General features: G+C 31.8%; 1 protein-coding gene across 2 annotated transcripts in view; it reads left to right on the top strand.

Annotated features, from left to right (window-relative positions):
• LOC145291263 (ubiquitin carboxyl-terminal hydrolase 47-like) overlaps positions 1-24,815 on the top strand; it is a 173,713-nt gene that overhangs the window by 112,634 nt on the left and 36,264 nt on the right. For both annotated transcript variants that reach the window (XM_080136872.1, XM_080136873.1), the window contains exons 15-23: positions 1,871-1,947; positions 3,611-3,662; positions 4,830-4,906; positions 7,791-7,846; positions 9,561-9,673; positions 14,913-15,017; positions 15,868-16,075; positions 19,663-19,778; positions 23,575-23,694. In XM_080136872.1, coding sequence (XP_079992998.1) covers positions 1,871-1,947; positions 3,611-3,662; positions 4,830-4,906; positions 7,791-7,846; positions 9,561-9,673; positions 14,913-15,017; positions 15,868-16,075; positions 19,663-19,778; positions 23,575-23,694 — 924 coding nt within the window. The remainder of the gene's footprint in view (positions 1-1,870; positions 1,948-3,610; positions 3,663-4,829; positions 4,907-7,790; positions 7,847-9,560; positions 9,674-14,912; positions 15,018-15,867; positions 16,076-19,662; positions 19,779-23,574; positions 23,695-24,815) is intronic.

Raw genomic sequence — 24,815 nt, 5'->3', positions numbered from 1 at the left:
TCTAATTTTGTATGATATTAAAATATTTTCTGTGCAAGTCTACAGTTCAACCTAAAAAAAAAAAAATTGCAGGAAAATCTTCATGATGTACGTACCGCCATGGAATGGAGATATCATATTCTAAAAAAAATCGTAAATTGATCAAGTAGTTTATTTTTAATTAAGAAAATCAACTTTTATGAGTAAGCTCAAAGAGACTGTCTCATGTCACCATCTTGAGAAATAAAAGGGGCAAATAATGCCATAATAATTCAAACTTGCAAGATCAGCCTTGTTATACTACAGATTGCTAGCTGATGTCACCCAAATACTTTTTTTTTTTTTTTAAATCACGACTAATAATATATACAAAATATGGACAAATTAAAATATATCTAAGTATATTTTATGCCTGGGAAGAGCCCCCTCCCTCCTCCTCCTCCTCCTCCAGTATGAATAATACAGATAAAACTGGCATGACTGAATTTATAAACCTTTTCTCCCTGTTAAAAACTTTTTGGCAAATATAGAAGAACAGTAGTGGCCATTTTAAAATTGCTAACTGCCCATTTCTTTGCTCAAGGGAGATAACTTATTATCCAAGATGTTATATATGGATGAAATGTATGCATATTCATACATAGATTGCTGTTACATGTGCAAAGGTTATCATCAATATATATATATATGTGTATGTGTGTGTGTATTTCAGAAAATTAACCTCCCACAAAAACTTTTCAAATACTATATTATTTTAATACATTGAACTTATGCATGTTTTAGAAAGTGTGTTCTTACTATGATCGAAACAAGATGAAAAAAAAATGTCTGATACATCAATAATCTTAATTGGTTTCAAACTTTGCATTTCTCTTTTTCCATTAAGCTCCAATCAGTTTGTGGAAATATAAATAATGAAATTGTGATTCTTGTCCAGAATTCCCCTTCTATATTAAAAACTACAGAAATAAAGAAAAATCTAGTATATACATTGTCGTGATGAAACAAAAATATTGAATACTAAAAATCAAGTAAATTGATCAAGTAGTTTTATTTTTAAATAAGATCAAATTTTATGAGGAACCAAAGAGCAACCATCTTGTTTGCCATTTTGAAAACAGTTTAAAAAACAAAAATAAAGGGAAATTAACTCTATCATTCATACTTGTGAGCTTTTTTGTAATGCTTATAGAATTCCCATTAATTGCTTAAGAATGATTTTCTTTATAAGAATAAAAGTATTTGATCAATTTATATGACTTTTGGAATGATATTTTCGTTTCATCACAGGTACATATATCGTACAAACTTTTCTTTATTTTTGTTTTTTTAATATAGGGAGCATTCTGAACAAGGACTAAAAGTGTTGATTTTCACTTGAAGCATTTTGTATTGTGTTGTGCCCAGAATAAGAATTCATGTTTTTTTAAAATTTTCCTTGAAGATTATTAAGTGTAGTACTTTATATTCTCAAACCTGCTTGTTCAAAAAATAAATAAATAAAAAGAATTGTATGATTAAGCTTAACTGAATACATTTCTATCTTAAACTATTCTGGTAAAGGGAACAAATTCTCAACCAATCATTTTAGCAACATTATTGCAGAAAGTAGTTTTTAGCAGAAATACTCAAATATGGTAATTTGGACCCAGAACTACAGATAAAAATATTTAAAAAAAAAAAAAAAAAAAAGCGATAAAATTCCACTTCCAATGATTGCATTTTACCTCAGATATTTTGTCTTTGCCAAGCTAGACACAATTTGTATTGAATCTGAAGATATGCTCGAAGTGGTTAAAGCCTATAAATTTACCAAAATTATTTCAATTAATCATATTCTACTCCTCCTTCCCCCGTTCACATGTTAACTTTCTTTTTCTTTTCTCCACAGGATTATACTTATGAATTGTTTTCGATCATGATTCATTCAGGAAGTGCAGCCGGAGGTCATTATTATGCGTACATCAAGTAAGTACATTTTCATGCTTCTCAAAAACTAGTTTAGATTAGTAAAACATTGTAATTTATTATCTGTAATGATTTCTACTAGTGTTAATTACTTTTTGTTGGACCTGAATATGAACTAGTTTTATGTTAATAGTATATGAAATTAATGATAGTGACACTTGTTTTGTTGTACTTTTTACAAAAAGATTAAATCTACAACTTAACAGCAATACTAAAACTCTGTGAATTTTTTTTGTGTTATCTTGTTACTGTTCACACTGAACGGCATCACAAAAAGAATAAACTTAAACGCCTACTAGACACTATCCTCGAGTGTCTAGGGTTTCTCTCCATAAAGGTTTGTCAAAACAACCTGGTATAAGGATATGTTTCCCTACAAGTAAACCCTGACCAAATATTCCAAATCGCATAGTATTCACAATCAAAATAAAATCTCCTCTGTATGACTAACTCATACTGGCTTACGATGAATGGTGCACCTTCAAGTGATGTTATCTCTAGTAACAACATCAAGCTGAATACTCCATCAGACTAGATGAATTCTTGTTTTGGAATCGAATAAGAGCAAGAGATCAAAATGAAAGATATACTATGAGATATTAAAATGGTCAATCGGGGAGAGGAAAATGATGTTGTTAAAACTCGGTATTTGAAAGAAATAAAGAACTTTAATGGAACATTTGAATATCCGTGTATCTTATATAGATTAAGTGTTAGCCTCTGACTTTTGAGAACTTTGACTGAAATGAAATAAAACAGATTGAAAAGGCAAGTAATGTTATAAAAGCAAAAAAAAAAAATGTCATAAATCAATCGGTCATCTGTTACATCATTCACTTTTAAATATTGGACAAAGTTGGTAAAGCTAAAACTATAATGCTTGACATATTCAAATCATTTGATGAGGTCTGGTATTTTTAGATGATTTTCTTTGATTTAGACATGAAATAAAGACAAACTTAATACATTGAAAAGTTTTCATGTACGCGGATCTGTCAGATATGGAATTTTACTGATTGTATCTGCCATTTTCAATGTTTCCTTTACAATACAATGGTTTTAATGTTAAGTATTTTTGGCTAATTTTCTTTGATTCAGACATAAAATAGACAAAATAATTACATTGGAAAATTTTCATGTCCTGTCAGATATTATGGGTTTTAGTTTACCAATTGTATCTGCCATTTTCAGTGTTTCCTTTACAATGTTATTCTTAGGTATTTTTGGCTTTTCCTTTACAATGTTACTTTTAGGTATTTTTGGCTGATTTTATTTGATTAAGTAACAATTGAGACAAAATTAATACATTGAAAAATTGGAAAATTTTCATGTATGTGGATATGAAAATCAATTTGTACGATTTACCGGACAGGTATTAAATATAATCAGATCCTTCTTCACGAAAATAAACCTTGAAAAAAAAAGAGGAATTCAGGTTATCCTTTTCTACAACATAACATTAACGCTGGTGTAATCCAGTAGTCAAACCTTTGAACATTATTATTCCTAATTTTCATAAACAACATCCTCGATGCAATTATGTGTTAGGTTGATAATATTTGCTGATAATGCCACACACTATTATGAACCAGCAGGCAAAACGAACACACATTGCATTATTATAAAGCATTTGACTTTTGTTTTTTATTATTCATTGTTTCAGATCGTTTAAGGATAGCCAATGGTATAGCTTTAATGATCAACACGTATCTAAGGTAAGGAGATTGATTATTATCAATTAATGTTACCTTTTGGAAAAAAAATGATTGAAATTACAACATTTTCCCTAGAAGTAAATCCTGACCAAATATTCAAAATCACATAGAATTTGCAGCCCAAATAAGATCTCCTCAGTATGGCTAACCCATACTAACTTTTATGAGGAATGATTTATCTTTATTTATCTTTACTTATTCAGTTCATCCCCCCTCCACACACACACACACACACACACACACCTAAATTTAAAATTTATTTAGCGGATGTGTGTGTAATGGACATTTGCTCATGTATATTTTGCTTGTGATTGGTTGCTTTGAAAGTAGTCATAGTTTGTCTTTAGGTATGTTTTTAAGCTTTAATTTTTCTTTTTATTTATCAGATCTTAAACTAAAAACAAAACAACACTGCACCTACTTTATCACCATTGTTAATCTCAAAGTTGATTTGTTTGCAATTATTAAACAAAAATAATCTTTACATTTTTGAGTTTTTTTAGATGAGTACTCATTATGCTTATTATTTGGATTTTTAGGACTACTATTCTCGTCTTTAGTGTTTTTACAATGTTTCAGTCGATGTGACATTCGACTTTTAGGTGTATGTTGTCAAACTCTGGAATCTGCACCAAAATCTGGAGAATTCAAATATGAAAACAAATGTGTTCTTCTTTGTCATGATAGTGAAATACAAAAATCGAAATATTGAATTTCAAGTAGAACCAATACTATCTACTTGTCATGTCATAGTAATTAATATATTAAAAATATTACAAAACAAAGCGATAACGTAGAAAATTAATTATTAATGAAAAGTTTTCGAAGACAATTTAGCGAAAATTAGGTTTTGCTAAATTGGCCAAATATTTTTAGTTTTCAGAAAATATTTACCTTCCTTTTGTTACGATTTAAACTTTTTTCTTTTTTTCAAAACTCAAGTTTAGCTAATTGTTTTCAAAAACTAGTTTCATTAATTAATTTTCTACCTTATCGATTTTTGTCATTTTTGGATATATTCATTACTGTGACAGGACAGTTAAGTAGATACCATTGGTTTTATTTGAAATTCAAAATTTTGATTTTCAAATTTCGCTATTATAATGAAGAAGAACTAAAAAATGTTTTCTCTATTTTTGTATTATCTGCTGTTTTTCTTCAATTTAGATTACATATGACGACATTCGCAAGACATACGGAGGATCAAGTGCCAATAGAAGTTATTATTCTGCATCATACACCAGGTAAACATTTTATTTTAATGCATTTATGAAGGTTGAAGATTTTATTAAAATTTATTTTTTGGTCAATATATTTGAAGTGTCAGCCTAAGAATAAACCATCATGCAAAATGAATGAGTTACTTCCTTTGTATTCTAGGAAGGAATTATTTGCCTTTGTATATGACATCAATCATGGTAGTGTATGGCAAGTATGACCTAATGTCGGATGGTCACCAATTTGTTGAAATCGGGGTTATAACGGAAGTGGGTAAAAAAAGCAAAACAGGAAGTAGAGAACGCCACCTGTCAGACAAATCGGAAATCACAACAAAGGCAGATAACCAGTGCGTACTAGAGATACATTTGGGTACGTGTGTGTGTGCGACATATCTAATAGCATATCAGTTTGAAAAGCATTTGCCCATAGCCATGACATTTTAGGAGATGTACAAAAGTGCCCCTCAAACATTTTGCATCCAGTGACTTGTGCATCATCTTTTACTCTGTTAATTGGCTTAATAAATCATGTAAAGTTGTATTCTTCATCCATTGATTATTTTTTATTTATATTTTTTTTTATTAAACGGGTAAGAATGGTTATTAGATGGACAGAAGTTTGAAACACATGGTATTGATGCTAGTCTGCCTCAAAGATCCCCTTCCTATTTTCATTAAGGATCTCTCGAATTACATTATAAGGTCATTTGACAGAATCATCTGTGGCAACACTTTGAAGAGCATTAATCTTTCTGTTTCCCTCTTTTCTTTTCTAACACTCCCATTCTCATTTTACCTTAATTGTAATGAATGGCTGTCTCATTAAAGAATCATTTAAGTTTCTAGGATTGAATTACATTTCAGATTTGAAATAGAAGGCTTATATCAGATCTGCTGCTAAGGTCCTGGAAAAAATAGTTGCATTATTCTACCATTCCAGAAAGTATTTAATTCCTGACGCAATCCTCTGTATAAGAGTCAAATACATCTTAAGATGAAATTCTGTTGCTAAATATGGGGAAATGTCGATTACTTGACTTGATGGAATACAAAATCTACTTCAAAATCTAATAGGAGATGTTCTTTTTTTCATTATGGCCTTTTTCTCACAGAAGTGAGTTTTCTAGTCTTTATCTATGTTGCATACTGGGGTCTTTTTAAGATGACGAATATTATATCGTTGAGTGTTCATATTGGAGAGACATATATCGGGTATCTTTAAAGAGAGACGGGGAGAGATAGAAGAGAAGAGGCATTTATACAGTTCTGTGAATGTTTCTTCTTAACACATGTTGTAGGAGAGGGATAAGTTATCAGTTCTTTTATCACGGGAGGGGACATTCATTACTTCTTGATAGAGAGGGAGAGACCCATTACTTAGATGGGTTTATACACAAAGTTCACTATAGAAATGAGTGGAACAAAGTTCATATAAATGATTCACCATACCTTTGTTTGTTGAGAATTACACAACACAAGACGCAGTTACAAAATAATGTTCCTTTATTTCTTCGACCGGTCAATGAAGACATTCCAGAAATTCAAAGTCACTACATGATTACAACTTCTAACCATTCGCTGCCAAAGGGGATTCGATCTGGACTCTACTCTCCTGTCTGACCCTGTCTCTGTTTCTGGACTCTGTCTAAAAACTAGCCCTATATTGAGAATTCATTTCTCAGCCATGACGTCATCGCATGGCCAAAAACGTGCTTGATCGATCCCGTGGCCTGAACATGCCTCACATGTCTCGTTCGCCTCATGTCCGACTCACATGGTCCTGAACTCATGTGCACTGTTCACACATGTTTGCAAACGAATTCTCTAACCTATTTTCGGCCTAACCTACTTTTCAATGTGTTAAAATTTGCTATTCTTTGTTTTTCTAACTGACCTTGTTTCAATTCAATTTCCATAAACAGAATTGAATCATCAAATTCCTTTTCAAACAGATATATCTGCTATTTTATATTAAAACTAAACAATGGGAATTCTTTCCTGAATCTACTGCAAACCTAGCTTTCTAGGTTCGAATTCTCGATCTATCCTATCTCATTTTTATTTATTTAATGTTTTTCTTACTTACAAGAACAGGCCCCCTGTTCTTGTAACATCTACTCCATTGTTATTTTCATGCTAGGTGCTCGACTGAGCTCTAATCTTTGGTCTATAAGTCTGACAAGCTGTGCACTCTCCATGCAAACAGTGCTAGGATTCTTAGAGCACTGAGCTTGTATTGCCAATTGTTTCCACCTAAAGTTGAATCAAGATTGGCCATGCTATGAAGATCCTATACTTGCACTACTATTCTATTTTTCTAAGCCTGCATATACTCTTGACTTGACCGAAGCAGAGGCAATGCCATTGTCTCTGAAGTGGAAGGCAACACTGTTGTTCCTGCTCTCCGAAGCGGAGGTAACTCTAATATCCAGTCTTCTTTTTTTTGTTGTGTGGAATGCAGAGAAAATAAACAATAATAGAAAAAAGAGGTGAGGTTGTGCTAGATGAAAAACGAAATTTAAGTAAAACAATCTGACTTTTGCAAAAATTGTTTTTCCCTAACCTTTCCCACCTCATCAAATAGTCTGTTTACTGCAATGCAAGAGTAATGATTTTGCATTCATTGAGGCAGCAGAAGATAGTTAACTCTCATCATCACCCCATATTCTGTCTTTTAAGAAACTGTCTTGTTATTTAATATACTTGATGAGTTAGAAGTAATTGGCCAGAACATGTATATTTAATAATGTATTGTAAACTTTATTTGAACTAAAAATGTTTTGACTGCCCGGTTACTTTTGACTCACATAATGTAGTTAAAAAAAAAAAAAAAAAAATCTAAATTTTAGATTTAAAAATGTATGCTAAAATTTTACAGTAATATTCTTTGTTCAAATCTGTTTTTCAGCTCTATTAATGCGTATATGTTGATGTACCGCCGACTTGATAAAGAGAAGAATGCAGGTTAGCTTTTTTGATTTTATTATTTTAAATGATTTCATGATGGAGAACATAGAGAGGGAAGATGAAATTTTCTCAGCCTTGTGGGGAAGCAAATAAAAAGGGACTTTCAGTGTTTTTTAATCTTTAGTTTCTTGTCTAAAAATGAGTTTCAGCAGAATAAAACTTCTCCACATTTGATAATTTGTATTGTTTGACTACTATTCTCATCTTTTTTTTTTCACAATGCTTCAGCTGATATAAATTCAGATGCATCTTTTCTTACTTTATAATCTTCGTGTCACACTCAGATTCCTATATGGAATTTCAAACTAAACCTTTGATTTAATACATTGGATAGATTGTTTGCGTAGAAGTGTTAATGTACTTGTGATGTTAAAAGTGGTCAGTTCTCAGTGATGATTATCTGGATGTTGAAGGTTCGATCCTTACTACAGAAAAACAATCAAGAATAACATAATTAACAATTTTGCATGTTCATAGTGCTGGCATGATTGCAAGAGTTTGGAATGTATGGAGTAAGTTCTGTCATTACTAACTAGCTGAGGCTTACCAATGTTGACCAAGGTGAGTCTATTATGTGTATGATGTGTAATGATTTAAGTAAAACCTTGCCAGTAAGTGTTGAGGACATGCGTTGCATGGAGAGAAATGATATAGGAATGATACAATGGATTTGTCATGCAAGTCTCAAAAACAGGCTTAGATCTGATGACCTCGGGAAGATTAAATCTGGATGGTATCAAAAGATGTCTGCAGAAGAGTAGACTTTGATGACATGGCCAAAACAAAAGAATGGATGAGAATTCTTGGGTTTGTAGATGTAGAACAATTTAGGTTGCAGGATAAAATATGGTGAGAAAGTGATAAGGATGGATTTAAGAGAAAGAGGGATAAATACCTGCCCAGAGATAGGTTAGTTTCTAAAAGCTGTCCAGCATATGCCAACATGTAAAGCAGACATTAAACTGAAGATGATGTGTTGTGTAGGTAATGAAGATGATGTGTTGTGTAGGTGTTTTGCTTCAGGATTCTGTTATGGCGAGGCTGTTCTTTGATGCCTGGAACTTGTTAACGCTAGAAGGAATAAAACAAATAAAGGCTTCTTTTATTTCTTTTATTTTTTTTTATTTGGATCGTTTGGACTATTGTTCTCATCTTGGTTGTTTTTCCAAAACGTTTCGGTCGATGTAACCTCCAACCATCTTCAGGTGCATTCACACTGGATGTTATTGGTGAATGGTGAAAAATGTTCGTTTTTTTGCTTTCCCAATGAACATAGCTGTTAGAAATTCAAAACGCAAATAGCGCTAAGTCTATTTCTTTTTTTTTTAATAAATCCATGTCCATTCCGTTTTGTTTTTTATATGATTCATGTATATTTTTGAGATGAGGATTTATAATTATTTTTTGTATTATTTGGACTATTATTTTCATCTTGTTTTTTTTTTTGTTTTTTTTTTCACAACGTTTCAACCGATGTAACCGCCGACGATCTTCAGGTGCATTCACACCAGATGAAAAAAAAAAACCCAACCAAGATAAGAATAATAGTCCAAACAATCCAAATAATACAAACAAAAATATAATCAATCCTCATCTCAAAAATATGCAAACATCAAATAAAAAACTTAATAGAAAAACTCTGAGACGATTCGCTAATGGAGTTCTATTCTAATATTATTTACTGATGTTTTCTTTGATTCTTTCATTTCAGATTTTGTCTCACCTGAAGACTTTCCTGCACACATGAAAAGGCAATTGGAAGAATTGAAAACTAAAGAAGAGGCGGAAAGGAAACAGAGAGAAATAGATAAGTGTACATGCAAAGTAAGAAAAATGACATTTAAAAATTTTTTTTAACCTTTTACCTTCCTTTTACCTTAATTTGCAAGTTTAAATGTTTTTTTTCTTTTCAGAACTTTATGAATCTGTGTTAAAATATGATTATTCTGTTGGAATTTATATAACACTAGCAGGGCTATCCGGTGTTGCCTGGAGCCATAAAAAAAAAAAAAACTAAAGTTAAATAGTGTTAAGTTTCTCATCCCTCACCCTAGAAGAGAAATTCCTTTTGTGAAAAAATTAACTGATGAGGCTTTGAGAAAACCCCATATACAACAAACCTCTACAGAGTTAGTATTTTTTTTTTTTATCACTATAACCCTGGAAAAATATTTCAAATTTAGAAAAAAAATTCATTCTTTAGGGGCAAAATGGCCATTTGTATCCTGTGGAAAAAAAAAAACAAAAAAACTTATGAGGCTTTAAAAGTGCTACTGAAAGCATCAAATGAAATTAAGCATGCTTCCAAAGCACTAATAAAACTAAACTTCTCCAAACCCACCCATTTTTTTTTTTTAGTTAAAAAAAAAAACAAAAAAAAAAAACTGAATTAAATCTAGAGTCAGCATTTCTTTTTTTTTTTTTTTGAGAAATGATAATAGTTAAAAAAACAAAAAAAAAAACAAACAAAAATGAATTAAATCTAGAGTTAGCATATTTTTTTTTTTTTTTTTTTCAAATTGAAAAAACCTAACTCATTTTCTGGCGTGTATTAATAAATAATAACATTAAAAATAGTATTTAATTTGAAATAACATTCAATGATACAAATGGCCATTCAGCCCTCAAAGAATGGATTTTTTTTTTTTTCTAAAGTTTAGATATTACTAGACTACCTGTGACCCATTGGGTCAGTATGTTATATTAGCTATGGAATTAATGTATGAGCGTGACACTTGTGACGTAAAGAAAATAGTTTTTTGTGACAAAACATTTCTATAAAAGTATATTAAAATGAAAAAAGAATATAGATAGATTTCTATGAGTCGTTCTGTTTATAATTGTTTATTTTTGAAAAAAAAAGAAAACTTACAGCCATTGAATTATAAGTGGTTTGCCATACTTATAGGTAAATGTGCACTGAACAGATACCATAATACTTAAAAGTTAAATTCAAATTTTGATATATCTTTTAATTTAAACGCAAAAAAAACCAAACAATTGGGATGCTGAAAACGTACACAATAAAACAATGTTTTATTGTTGCGTTGATTATTTAGTATAATATATATCGTATATATGAAACAGGTCGATGATTATACGTATTATTTGTAATCATGTATTGCGTTTGCTTCCCATATCTCGAAGTTTTTTATTCAATAAATTTAAGATATTCGCTTTTCTAAAGACGTCTGTTTGTTCAAACGAAACTGGTCCAATAATTTGTGTTTATTTGTTTACGCTGTTATGGGTTTATGTTTATGTATGCATATGCAACGGGAAGTTGTAAACTGGATGTTGGATTACAACACCTGTTACAAGGTCATTTGAATTTTATAATTATATGGATTTTTCCGGGGTTACACGGATTAAAAAAAAAAAAAAAACTACTTTGTAGAGGTTTGTTGTGTACTTTTACAGTTTTAGCTGGACATAAACACTCTAACAACTGCCCTTTATATTATAGAAAGTAGCAGGGCTACTCAGCATTGCCTGGGCATCATATAGAAATTAAATAACGTGTCTAACATGTTTATATTAAAAGTTATTTTCACAAACGTTTTATGTATTATCAGCCAAGGCTGATGCTGTCATATGCATTATTTTTATTTTTTGTGTCCCCTCCTCCTTCAATCCTATTCCAGTGATGTTTCTTTTGACATTGATTTAGGAGGGATGATGGAATTACTATTAACCTGCCCTCTTTTCAACAAAGTTCAAATTTGTTTAAAAATTAACTTGCATTTCTGGCCCTGTTGGTGGGACATTAGAATACATCGACTGCCCCCCACCCCCACGCAAAGAGTAAAAGTCCCTCAAAAGGGCCACCTGTTGATCATGGGTGGCAATCCGTAATGCCTAAAGACGGGTCCTGGTGGTTGAGCAGATTATGTTCATGGTCCTATTAGGACATGAGATCCAACATACCATTTTGGCCCTTACTTGAGCTAAGATGGGCGGTTGGATAGGCCTGATCCAATCAATCGGTTGGTCATGACTAACACTAAATCAGACAAACTCAACAAGAAAATATGCTCACACTCCCCACATTAGACAATAAACTGATTTAGTAAGTGGTGGCTGAAAGATCAATCAACTTGCTGAAAAATTGATAAAACATGTTTGGAAAACTAAGAATGAACTCCTAAAAACCATAAACAAAGTACATAATACAGCTACTGGTGCGGATGAGATACATTATGAGTTTCTGAAACAACTTCCTCCCAAATCAATAACACATCTTTTAAACACTCAACAAAATAGGGTTCAAGGAAAAGCTACCCAATAACTAGAAACATGCTATTGTAATCCGCATCCCTAAGCCAGAGAAAGATAGTTCAGATCCACAAAATTTCAGACCAATTACATTGACAAGTTTGCAAAACATTTGAAAGAATGATAAATAAACAACTGAACTGATATCTGAAAACTAACGGTTCAATTGCAAACATACAAAATGATTTTAGAAGCATGAGAAACAATGGATAACATAATCTGATTGGAAAGGTTTATCAAAGAAGCTTTCATTAAAAAAGACTATGCAATAGCTATCTTGTTTGATTTAGAAAAAGCATATGATATAACATGTTGACAGCATATAATAAAAAAAAAATCTATACAATCTTGGATTAAAGGGCAGACTACCCATCCTGATAAAATTTTTTTTTTATCTGATAGAAGTTTTAAAGTAAGAATTAAACCAACTCTATCATACAGGAAGGAGGAGTCCCACAAGGATTTATTTTATCAGTCATGCTCTTCAATATAAAAATCAATAATGTTGTAAATTGTCTAAACAACAAGATAAATGACTCCTTATGTGGAAGGCCTTGTAATCTGCTGTAGATTTAAAAATATACCTCAGAACACCAACTATAAATGTGCATAAACAAAATAACATGATGGACCACAGAAAATGGCTTTCAATTTTCCGCAACCGAAACTAAATGTGTCCATTTCTGTAATCATAGGAAAATTCGCAATGACCCTACTCTCAGCATAAAAAGAATAAAAATCGAAATAGCTGATCAACATAAATTTCTGGGACTTATTTTTGACAAAAAAACTCTTTCATTTCTCACTTAAAATATTTAAAACAAAAATGTTTCAAAACCCTACATTTATTAAGGATTATAGCAAAATACTAAGTGGGGATCATACTGCTCACCACTCCTAAAATTATATAGAACCCTGATAAAAGCCAAACTAGACTATGGAAGCTTTATATATGGTTTAACCAGAAAAAGTTATCTTAAAACTCCACTCTATCCATCACACCAGATTAAAACTTGCCTTGGGGGCATTCAAACCCCCCCCCCCACCACGATAGAAAGCTTATATGCAGAAGCCTATGAACCCCATTATCAGTACTTGAATCATTAAAAAATCAAAAATTAAACAATCTCTTACTAATAAAATTGCTACAAAGGATCAATTCTATCATATAACAAAACTTTCTTGCTCTGTTGGATTCCTAGTCACTATGATTTCCATGGAAATGAAAAAGCTGATATGGCAGCCAAGAATTCCCTAAAACTCCAAATAAGTGACATAAAGGTCCCATACATAGACTACAAACCTTCAATAAACAATTTTATTACAAAGAAATGACAAGAAAACTGGAACAATTGGCAAAACAAACTTTTCCAAATTACACCTATACTTAAAAAAACTACTAAATCCCAGAAAATCACATAAAGAAGTAATAATCTTATTGCATATCCGGATAGGACACACATACATAACTCACTCCTTCATACTAAAAAGTAATAATAAACTATATCAAAACATTACTTGAATATATCCAGCAAAAACATTACTTGAATATATCCAGCGAAAACATTACTTGAATATATCCAGCGAAAACATTACTTGAATGTATCCAGCGAAAATCAACTACTAAAGCATCTAAAAATTTAAATTTTATATACAAGATTAAATGATCCAAAAAAAAGTTGATCTGTTGGTTAAACAAACTCTTGCATTTCTACTGGAATAGAATTTGTGTTCTTGTCCAAAATCTCCTTTATATTAAAATAAAAATAAAGAAAAATCTTCAAGAATGAAAGTTCAATAGAAACGTTGTTTTAATTTGAATAAAATAAAATATGCATCAAGTGCGCTTGAAACCAAATCACAACGTAATATTAGGAAAATAAACAAATATTTTACTTGTTTGAAATTTATCATGAATATATTTCAGAGGTACACTCCATCTTCAGTGTGTTGTTTTGTGTCTTTTTTCTTTTTCTTCTTCCTTGCCATGTTGTAAATTTGGAGCAAGAAGTCTGTTTGTATAGAGCCGCGCGTTGTATTTGGCAGTTGTATTTTGAAATGTTTGAACTATACGTAGGTAACGCATGAATAACGTCAAGAATGAAAGTTCAATAGAAACGTTTTAATTTGAATAAAGTAAAATACGCATCAAGTGCGCTTGAAACCAAATCACAACTTAATATTAGGAAAATAAAGAAAAATCTGTATGATGTACTTACCCCTGACAAAACGAAAATATCATATTCCAAAAATCACTTAAGTTGATCAGTTTTTTTTTTATAAAAATTCTTTTTAAGCGATTAATGGGAATTTATAGGTATTACAACAAATCTTACAAGTTTGAATTGTTATCTTCCTAATTTTTTGAGATTTCTTTGAAAATGGCTCGTGAGATAGTCACTTTTTCAATACTCATAAAATATGATTTTCTTATCTAAAAATAAAACTACTTGATCAATTTATGATTTTTGTAATATGATATTTTCATTTTGTCATGGGTGCATACATCATACAAAATTTTCTTGGTTTTTTAATGTAGGGAAAATTCTGAATAAGAACTTAAAAAATTGCAAGCAATAAAAATAACCTAAACTCAAAAGAGCTTACTCAGACTTGTTTCATTTATGATCGAATACATATTTTCATTCTGTGATATTTTTTGTTTTTATAACAATTCTATTAGGAAATCACATCATATATATTGCTTAAATGATGAGAATTAGTGTATAATTAAAAAAAAAAAAAAATTGGCTAAAAAATCCCCTTTTTTTTCTTTTTTTCTGTGTAGATAAAATTATTTTGCTACTATCCTGCCACACAGCTCAAAATGGAGAACAAACTTGAAGTTCACAAAGATAAAACTCTGAAGGAAACAACGGAAATTGCTTATAAAGTAAGAAATTTGAAACCTTTGCCTCCATGCTTTCAACAGAAAAATAAAACTTTTTTTTTTATGATTGCACATTAACATCCCAGAAAAGAACAAGAAAAAGAAAATAGTGTAAAATAGAACATTTTTTTGTATTCCCCCCCCTCCTTTTTTATTTTTTGGCCTTTTCATCAGAACTAGTAAATTTTAAATTTTTTACTTTCATAGTGTTATCCTGGGCCCAAGGTTAGTGTTGTGGGTAATGAATTTTGAAAACAAAATAACATTCTTTTCGTTATTAGTTTCATCTTAATTAAAAAAAAAAAAAGATTTGAAAAGATTACTGATGGTACTCTGTATATTTTTTTCAGAAGAGAAAAAATATCTATTACTCCTGATAAGGATGTTTTCTGTTGAAAATTTGATTTTTGAATAAATATATTTATTTGGAAAAATGATGTGTTAGCTTCTAATTGTTTTGGTCTACTGACAAAGGAGGAATTGGACTTAATAATTCACTCCTGTTTGTCCGTTCACTTTTCTCAACATGCCTTGAATTTTTTTGAAATTTTATTAGTCATGATGAAAGTAAATTTTTCTCTTGTGGAGGGGTACCCCGCATGCTTGGCTTGTTAAATTCAAATATCACAGTGCTTTAAAACAAGCAATATCTTGAATTTTGTATAAAATGTACTAATAATTTTGAGAAGAAATTAGCAAAAAAAAAAAAGTGGCTATCTTCGAAATGTATAATAAATTGTTACCCATTCTTTCTCTAGTATGTGATCAATAATGCTTCCGATGTTTAATTAACAAAAACATCAACTTCTGCACACGTATGTAATCTATTGCTTTTCTTTTTTTCCTTTTTTAGCTTTTTGAATTAGGATGTGTTGTGCCTTTGGATTGTTGTCGTCTCATCAAATATGATGAATACAGTGATGCTCTTGAGAAGTCATTTGAGAACGAAGACAACACGCCCATTGGGAAACTGCTTGGGGGCGTCAAATCAACGTATACATTTGACTTGCTTTTAGAGACTCGCAGGGCTGACCAAACATTTCAGGAATATAAACCAGGGGGTCAGTTAATTTATCTTTTTTTTTTTTTTTTAATTCTTTTTTCTTAAAAATGTGGTAATCTTTTGTTTTTCCAATAGTGAAATTCCTCTTGTAGAGTTTGAAGGCTAGTGAAATAATGAAATTTCCTCTTGTAGGGTTTGAAGGCTAGAAGAATACCCATCGCAGTATGGGTCAAATTAATTCTCCAAACAACAGTTTGCAACAGGTTTATGTCCAATTACAAAGATTAAAATTAAGGTATAATAATACTAAATCTTATGTCTAGAATCTTATTAAAATATCTAAAAGTTAAGATTTTATGATGTATTAAAAATAAATGGAAATTCCATGAATCTTGCTTAATTGGTGTCTAAAGACTATGGATCAAATTTAATGCAAAGCTAAAATGTTTGAATTTTCAAATATAAGGTTGTGCCGAAAGCTTTTTAAAATATTCATGAGAAAGTGAAATTTGAGAATATTAATTGATGTGTACTACTGTAACGGTAGTTTTCACATAAAGCTAAATGAAACTGACATTACAACTTCTTACACATAACCGTGTTCCAAAATTTATAGTGAATAACTAAAACTAAAATATGCTTAAATATATTTTAATTCATGCAGATTTTATATTATTCTTACCGAATGAATTTATTGATTATTATATTGTACCCAATATATTTTAGTGATTTCAAAAGTAAAAAAAAAAAAAAAACTTATTTGGGTGCTATCAGCTAGAATCAAAAACAAAACATTTCTCCAGCCCTATTCTTTACCTTCTGAACCAAGTTCATAGACATATAAAAAGTTTTAAAAATAACTTTGTTTAACATATATATATATATATATATACATATTTGCACATGCGTAGAAGAGCACTTTAAGTCTACTTGGGCATGCCAATTTTCTTTTTAATTTCGATCCTTAGCAGCTATTTTTATCAGCTAAAAACCGAATCGAATTTGTTCCACAGGTCCAAATCCCTTATTCATCAAGTTTCAAGTTTGTAGATTAACAGTAGTTTGGTATAAACTATTCTGCACACAGACAAGGTCACTATATATATATATATATATATATATATATATTATGGCTAAATACAGACCAATCAACATGATGATTTAAAAAATAAAAATAAAGGCTGGCTAACCAGGATTCGTTCCTCGCTCAACTGAGCTAAATCGAGGAAAATACAGTAAAAAAAAAAAAAATAGTCATGAATATGGCAGGGGAAAGAAAAAAAAATTACATAGAAACTAAATTAAATCCTAAAAGATTTTCTTTTTGCTTGCAAAGAGAAGGTCTCTGACTCAATAAAAATAGTTTCTAGAATTTTTAGATGAAAGAGTGAATGCGTCTTACTCAAGATTGTAAATATGTCAGCACTGAAATTCATGGCACACGCATGGTTATTTATAAGGTGCTCAAAAATCGAAGAACCATATGTATTACTAAGAACATCTGAAGGTGAAAAATTTGCATACCGAATCTTTGATGGTAAAAATGGCTACCCCTTAGATATTGTTGAAACTACTATTAAGAAAGTTTCCAATTTTTACAAATCTAAAGAAATTGTAGCTAATGCTCTATGTACCTTCGTCTACCTTGGCTAGGTACTATCAGTGACTGATTTGCTAAGAAAATTTCTTTGTCTGTACAATGGTGTTATTTTGCATCAAATCCACACATTGTTTTTTCAACCAGACCTAGGTTGTCATCCATTTGCAAAGATGTTCTCCTCCCCCCTCACCATAATAATTCTATTATTTATTTATTCAAATGTAGTTGCAGCATGCACTGTTGGACGAACATCGCAAAGATTGGATTTTCGTTTGAAACAACACGTTCCATAAAAAATTTGGTATGCAAATCTTTCATCTTCAGATGTTCTGAGTAATACCATATGGTTCTTCGATTTGCATGTGCCACGAATTTCAGTGCTGACATGTTAACGATCTTGAATAAGTCACACCCACCCTTTTATCTAAAAATTCTAGAAACTATTTTTATTGAGTCTTTGAGACCTTCTCTTTGCAAGCAAAAAGAAAATCTTTTAGGACTTAATTTAGTTTCTATGTACCCCCCCCCCCCCGATTATTTTTCATTTTTTTTTTTTTTTTTAATCGTATTTTCCTCAATTTAGTTCCGTTGAGCAACGAACGAAACCTGGTTAGCTAACTTTTATTTTCATTTTTTTTCTTTAAATAATCATGTTGATTGGTCTGTATTTAGCCATAATTAAACTTGTACCCCCCCCCATTTTGGTTTATTTAGGAACCTAACAAAAAAGTGCGCTGTTAAAAATTACGAATATCTAATATTCTGTTTGTTCCTTTCTTAATTAGTCTGTACATTACGTTTGGAAAAAGACCAAATATAAATTTTGAAGGCTAAACTGCTTAAGAAAAGATCAAATTTGCAAAATTTGGTTTTATAAAGACCGATTCTGGGTGATGAGAGGAAATGAAATGACTGCTTGAAAAATAAGCAACCCTTGACAATGGGTGACCGCCATTTGATCTAGCCTTGTTTTTGAATATCATTATAATAATGATATGATCATTTTTGTAAATTTGTCAAACAGTGTACCTTTGTAATTATATACACAGACAAACAGACAGACATACAACTTTATTATAATAGATGTAGCATGATATTACTTTCTGAGTATTTATTAGTACTTATTAATTTATCTCATTTGGGTCAGTTCTATATTTAAAATACCATAGACACTATTTTCATGGAAATTGTCATAAACTCATATTTGTTGCGTGTTATTGGTTTTTCTATCCCAAAAAACTAATTTTTTTTTTGTGCTATCCAGAAAAATATTAGCTTTATCAAAACATTTGTTGATTCAATATATTTTTTTATTCCATGAAATTTCCACGGATTCTGCTAGTAAACTATTAAAGAGTTTTTTTTTTTATCTGTCCCTATTCAAATAGAAGTATGTAAATAGTTGATAAAAAGTAATAGGCAGAGTACACATTATTAAGGCAGTGGTTTTACAATGTTGGTGCCCAAATTCGAATATCATGTCAGATTAAAAGATTTTTTTTAGTACAACAGCATTAAATGACCCAAAGAAGGCAATGTAAAATCAGCTTTAGAAATTAATATTTTTAGTTCATTTTGGGTATATGCATCATACAGATTTTTCTTGATTGATATAGGGAGGATTCTATGCAAGCCCCAAACTTAGAAATAAAAACAATACATAAATACATTCATTATAGTTACTTACTTTTGTATGCAAATGTTATGTTTGCTTTCTTTTCTAAATATTTTTCGTCATACTATCTGGAAACTAGGCAACATTGCTTAAAGGGTGAGTATAAACTAGTATTATGAACAAAAATTTGAACCTAATGGATCCTGGGCAATGCTGGTTGGTACAGCTAGTTTTAAATTAAAATATTTTTTATTAGTAACAAAAATTTCTACCATTTTAATGTACAAATAGGTAAGTTAGATGGAATGTGAATTACATGTATTTCTATAATTTTCTAAAAAAAAAACAAACTTTACAGTTATATTTGAAAGAGAAATGAATCTTGTTCGCTGTTTTGAATACATTTTGTTCTCTCTCTCTCTTTCCACAGGTGTGACTATAAAGGTGCTTGTTGTAAATTTAGAAACAGAAATTATCCATCCACCCATTACTGTCCGCGCATGTCACAGCAATACGGTTGCAGAAGTAAAAGAACTTATTTCTCAGGTGGGTTATCTGCAATTGAACATGGCATTTTAATTCTGTTTAATTAACTTTTTATTATTTTGTAGTTTTTTTTATCTCTACACAGCCACCATTCACTCATGCATGGGATATTATTGCCACATTCGGGCGAGTGCATCTACCACTAATCCCTCCCGTTTAGGCAGGGTTCAAAGAGTCTCCAACCTAATAGATCCCGCACTATCAACCAAGCTCCAATTCCTGTCCCATCATTCCAATGTTGCATCTTAATGTTTAGATTGCAAGTATTTTAATGGAATATGCTCTGATGAACTCATAGCACTTGTGCCCCCTTGACATAGATACCCTCGACTAATCCAACAAGCAGCAAAATCCCACCCTTCATTGTAAAGGTCTCTAGATGCCAGAAAGCCTTTTACTCTAATATGGACTGCTATACTTGGAAATTTCCTCCCAGTTTCCTGCTTCTGACTGTACTGACATGCAGAAACTTAAATGTAATGTGAATAAACATCTCAACTCTCTACATAGTGTCCTTGTAGATATGATCCCAAATGGTAGACCTTTAAGTGGTAATATGCTTTGTTTGGGATGTATAAGAGTTGAAAAAAAAAAAGCACATTACCATTATGCACATGAAATATTGGAAAAGTTCCACTGTTTGATGCGAGTAGTTCTGGCCTGGCTTCCCAGTCATCTAAGGGATGAGAGGAAACCAAACAACTCCTTGAAAATCAAGCAAATAAAATAACCCCGAGAACACTTACAAAATTGAGACCATTCAATACATGAAAAAAAATGGTAAACAATATATAATATGTCAGCAAACACTTAATGATATGACGTCAATCAACAGTTGGAAGAGAAAATGTAGAAATGTTATCCAGTAAAAGACCAGATGATCTTTATATATTTGTTGGGGTATTTGTACGTGCTGGTCTTTTATGCCAATTGCGTTTCATGGAGAAAGTGAACACAAGGAGATGAGTTTTCTTCAAAGTTTTATTTGATGAGAATTGACTTGAAAGAGAGACTGTTTTCTTACCTAATTATTTACTTCCTAATTTAAATGAATGACATACATGGACATACATTAATGTAACATTTCACTTAGATTATAAAGTTTGCAATATTATTAATCAACTGCCTTGCGCAACCCATGGCAGACTTGCATTATTCAATGTCTATCAATTGGCTTCCACAGTACAGACTGATTTGAAAACTTTTGTTTTTCTTAGCTTGAAAAACATAACGTCATTCATTATATCACTGTTTTGTCTACATCATTTAGCTTTGACCTTACATCTTGACACTCCTTGACTCGACTGTGGGAATATTTCTGCTTTACAGATTTTTGTTATCATGCACTCAGTGTGACCCCTGTCAAAATTCACACCAGTTAACCGAATTAGATATGCATATTTAATACACACTTACTCAATGTAAAAACGACACCTCTATGCACCTATGCAATCAACTACTGACAGCCAAAGATATTCTAAGTGACTGTAAAAATATGAGAATGACATGGGATGTAACATGTCGAGCCTTAGATAAGATGTAATATGTCGAGCCTTAGATAAGATGTAACATGTCGAGCCTTAGATAAGATGTAACATGTCAAGCCTTAGATAAGATGTAACATGTCGAGCCTTAGATAAGATGTAACATGTCGAGCCTTAGATAAGATGTAACATGTCGAGCCTTAGATAAGATGTAACATGTCGAGCCTTAGATAAGATGTAACATGTCGAGCCTTAGATAAGATGTAACATGTCGAGCCTTAGATAAGATGTAACATGTCGAGCCTTAGATAAGATGTAACATGTCGAGCCTTAGATAAGATGTAACATGTCGAGCCTTAGATAAGATGTAACATGTCGAGCCTTAGATAAGATGTAACATGTCGAGCCTTAGATAAGATGTAACATGTCGAGCCTTAGATAAGATGTAACATGTCGAGCCTTAGATAAGATGTAACATGTCGAGCCTTAGATAAGATGTAACATGTCGAGCCTTAGATAAGATGTAACATGTCGAGCCTTAGATAAGATGTAACATGTCGAGCCTTAGATAAGATGTAACATGTCGAGCCTTAGATAAGATGTAACATGTCGAGCCTTAGATAAGATGTAACATGTCGAGCCTTAGATAAGATGTAACATGTCGAGCCTTAGATAAGATGTAACATGTCGAGCCTTAGATAAGATGTAACATGTCGAGCCTTAGATAAGATGTAACATGTCGAGCCTTAGATAAGATGTAACATGTCGAGCCTTAGATAAGATGTAACATGTCGAGCCTTAGATAAGATGTAACATGTCGAGCCTTAGATAAGATGTAACATGTCGAGCCTTAGATAAGATGTAACATGTCGAGCCTTAGATAAGATGTAACATGTCGAGCCTTAGATAAGATGTAACATGTCGAGCCTTAGATAAGATGTAACATGTCGAGCCTTAGATAAGATGTAACATGTCGAGCCTTAGATAAGATGTAACATGTCGAGCCTTAGATAAGATGTAACATGTCGAGCCTTAGATAAGATGTAACATGTCGAGCCTTAGATAAGATGTAACATGTCGAGCCTTAGATAAGATGTAACATGTCGAGCCTTAGATAAGATGTAACATGTCGAGCCTTAGATAAGATGTAACATGTCGAGCCTTAGATAAGATGTAACATGTCGAGCCTTAGATAAGATGTAACATGTCGAGCCTTAGATAAGATGTAACATGTCGAGCCTTAGATAAGATGTAACATGTCGAGCCTTAGATAAGATGTAACATGTCGAGCCTTAGATAAGATGTAACATGTCGAGCCTTAGATAAGATGTAACATGTCGAGCCTTAGATAAGATGTAACATGTCGAGCCTTAGATAAGATGTAACATGTCGAGCCTTAGATAAGATGTAACATGTCGAGCCTTAGATAAGATGTAACATGTCGAGCCTTAGATAAGATGTAACATGTCGAGCCTTAGATAAGATGTAACATGTCGAGCCTTAGATAAGATGTAACATGTCGAGCCTTAGATAAGATGTAACATGTCGAGCCTTAGATAAGATGTAACATGTCGAGCCTTAGATAAGATGTAACATGTCGAGCCTTAGATAAGATGTAACATGTCGAGCCTTAGATAAGATGTAACATGTCGAGCCTTAGATAAGATGTAACATGTCGAGCCTTAGATAAGATGTAACATGTCGAGCCTTAGATAAGATGTAACATGTCGAGCCTTACCATGCTATTTGAAAATGTTTCTACCTTTTGAATAGATACCCCCACCCCCCAAATCCCATCACTTATTCATTTTGTATTACTCAGATGATTCTGTTGTTGGCATTGGTTTTCCTGATATCTTTCTAGATAGAATTCTTTTTAAAAAGACATTCGGTACTTATGGAAGGGAACACGTGAAAGTTGCCAACGTCTTAAGTGAAAGTGTTTGTGTGGATGGAACTGAATTTGAACTTGGCACGTCCATTAACCACTAAGCCACCTGACCTCCAATCCCTTTACTATAATAGAAACATGTTACAATTAAATAGTTCTCAAGAATGTAACAAATAACTATTTTATAATTACGTATGGTACAAAACTAATAGGGTTGATGTACTGAATAGCAAAAAAATTGTACTTTAATCTTTTTTTTTTTTTTTTTTTATTTTTTGTGTGCTAGGGGTCTGTAATATGTCAACTTTTATATACCTAATAATCAAATCTATACTTATGTTTAGATATTTCTAGTTTTTATTTATTTTTTTAAATAGCATTTAAAATCAAATAAAAAAAACAAAAAAAATTCCTTTTTCAGGCCTTGGAAGTTTCCGTGACGTACATGAGATGTGTCCTGGAACGATACCACAGTGATCTTCGTTTTCTTATGTCTCCAAATGAGACCTTAAAATCAGAGGGTTTTTTCCGCAGTAATAAGGTATGTTTTGTATTAAAAAAACAAGAAAAAACATTTAAAAAAAAAATACATCTGATAAGATTGTATATGTATAAATACAAATGTGATTAGTAAAAATTTTTTTAAAATATAGAAATGGGTTAATTTGTTTAAAATTAATCAATGGAACAATGAGACTGTACTAGAAAGATTTTAATGTTTTCAATGTTTTCTAAAAAAACTTTTTTTTTTTTTTTTTTTTTTGGAGGGGTGGGGTCAATTAAATTTAGTTAAGTTAAAAACGATTTATAACTCATTTATTTTAAAAAAGAGATTAACAGTAAGAAAATTGAAATTCTGTTATAACAAATAATTCAATGTTAACTAAAAATATGTCAAAGTATAAAAGTAAAATGTTTTTTTTTTTTTTTTTTTTTTTTTTTTTTACACAGTGATAACCACTTATCAAGGCCCGGAAGCCACTCAGGGATAAGGGTTATTGCAAGTACATCACGTTAGTGAGGAGATTTTATGAAGTGTTTAATTAGGGGGGCGGTTCATTAGGAATTTGTTAACATTAGACTTGAAGACATCCAAGTTGTAGTCCGGAGGGAAGCAGGCAGACGGAACAGAGTTCCACAGGCGTGCAGTTCTAAGAAAGAAGCTTTGCTCATGAAATCCGCGTTTTGATTTAGGCACAGATATAGAGTGGGGGAAATTTTTCACAGTGGATTCAGCTAGACGGGTGTTTTTCGTGAAAGTTTGGCGAGGGGGGACCAGGGATTGGAGTTCAGACGAGCACCTGCCATGAAAATAACGATAAAACAAGGATAGGCTCGCAACGTCTCTTCTGTGGGAGAGGGGTTGCAGGGTAGAGAAAAGGGCATCCCCCACTAAACCACGAAGTCTATTTTGTACTCTGTCAAGGCATGATAGGCTGTTTTTGGCAGCTCCTGCCCAGATATGGCAACAGTATTCCATCCTTGGCCGTACTTGGCTTTTATATAGATAGAGAATTGCATCAGTAGTGAGATATCTTCTGGAGCGGTAGAAGGATCCCACCATCTTTCCTGCGACCTTGGCAACAGACTTGATGTACGTGTTCCATTTCAGATCAGGAGTAAAGGTCAAACCCAGAAGCTTGTCAAAACACGGGGCCTCAC

Source organism: Euprymna scolopes, chromosome 12 (assembly GCF_053919585.1).
Source record: "Euprymna scolopes isolate OS-2025 chromosome 12, ASM5391958v1, whole genome shotgun sequence".
NCBI classification, from domain to species: domain Eukaryota; kingdom Metazoa; phylum Mollusca; class Cephalopoda; order Sepiida; family Sepiolidae; genus Euprymna; species Euprymna scolopes.
This window is presented reverse-complemented; position numbering and strand designations above follow the sequence as displayed.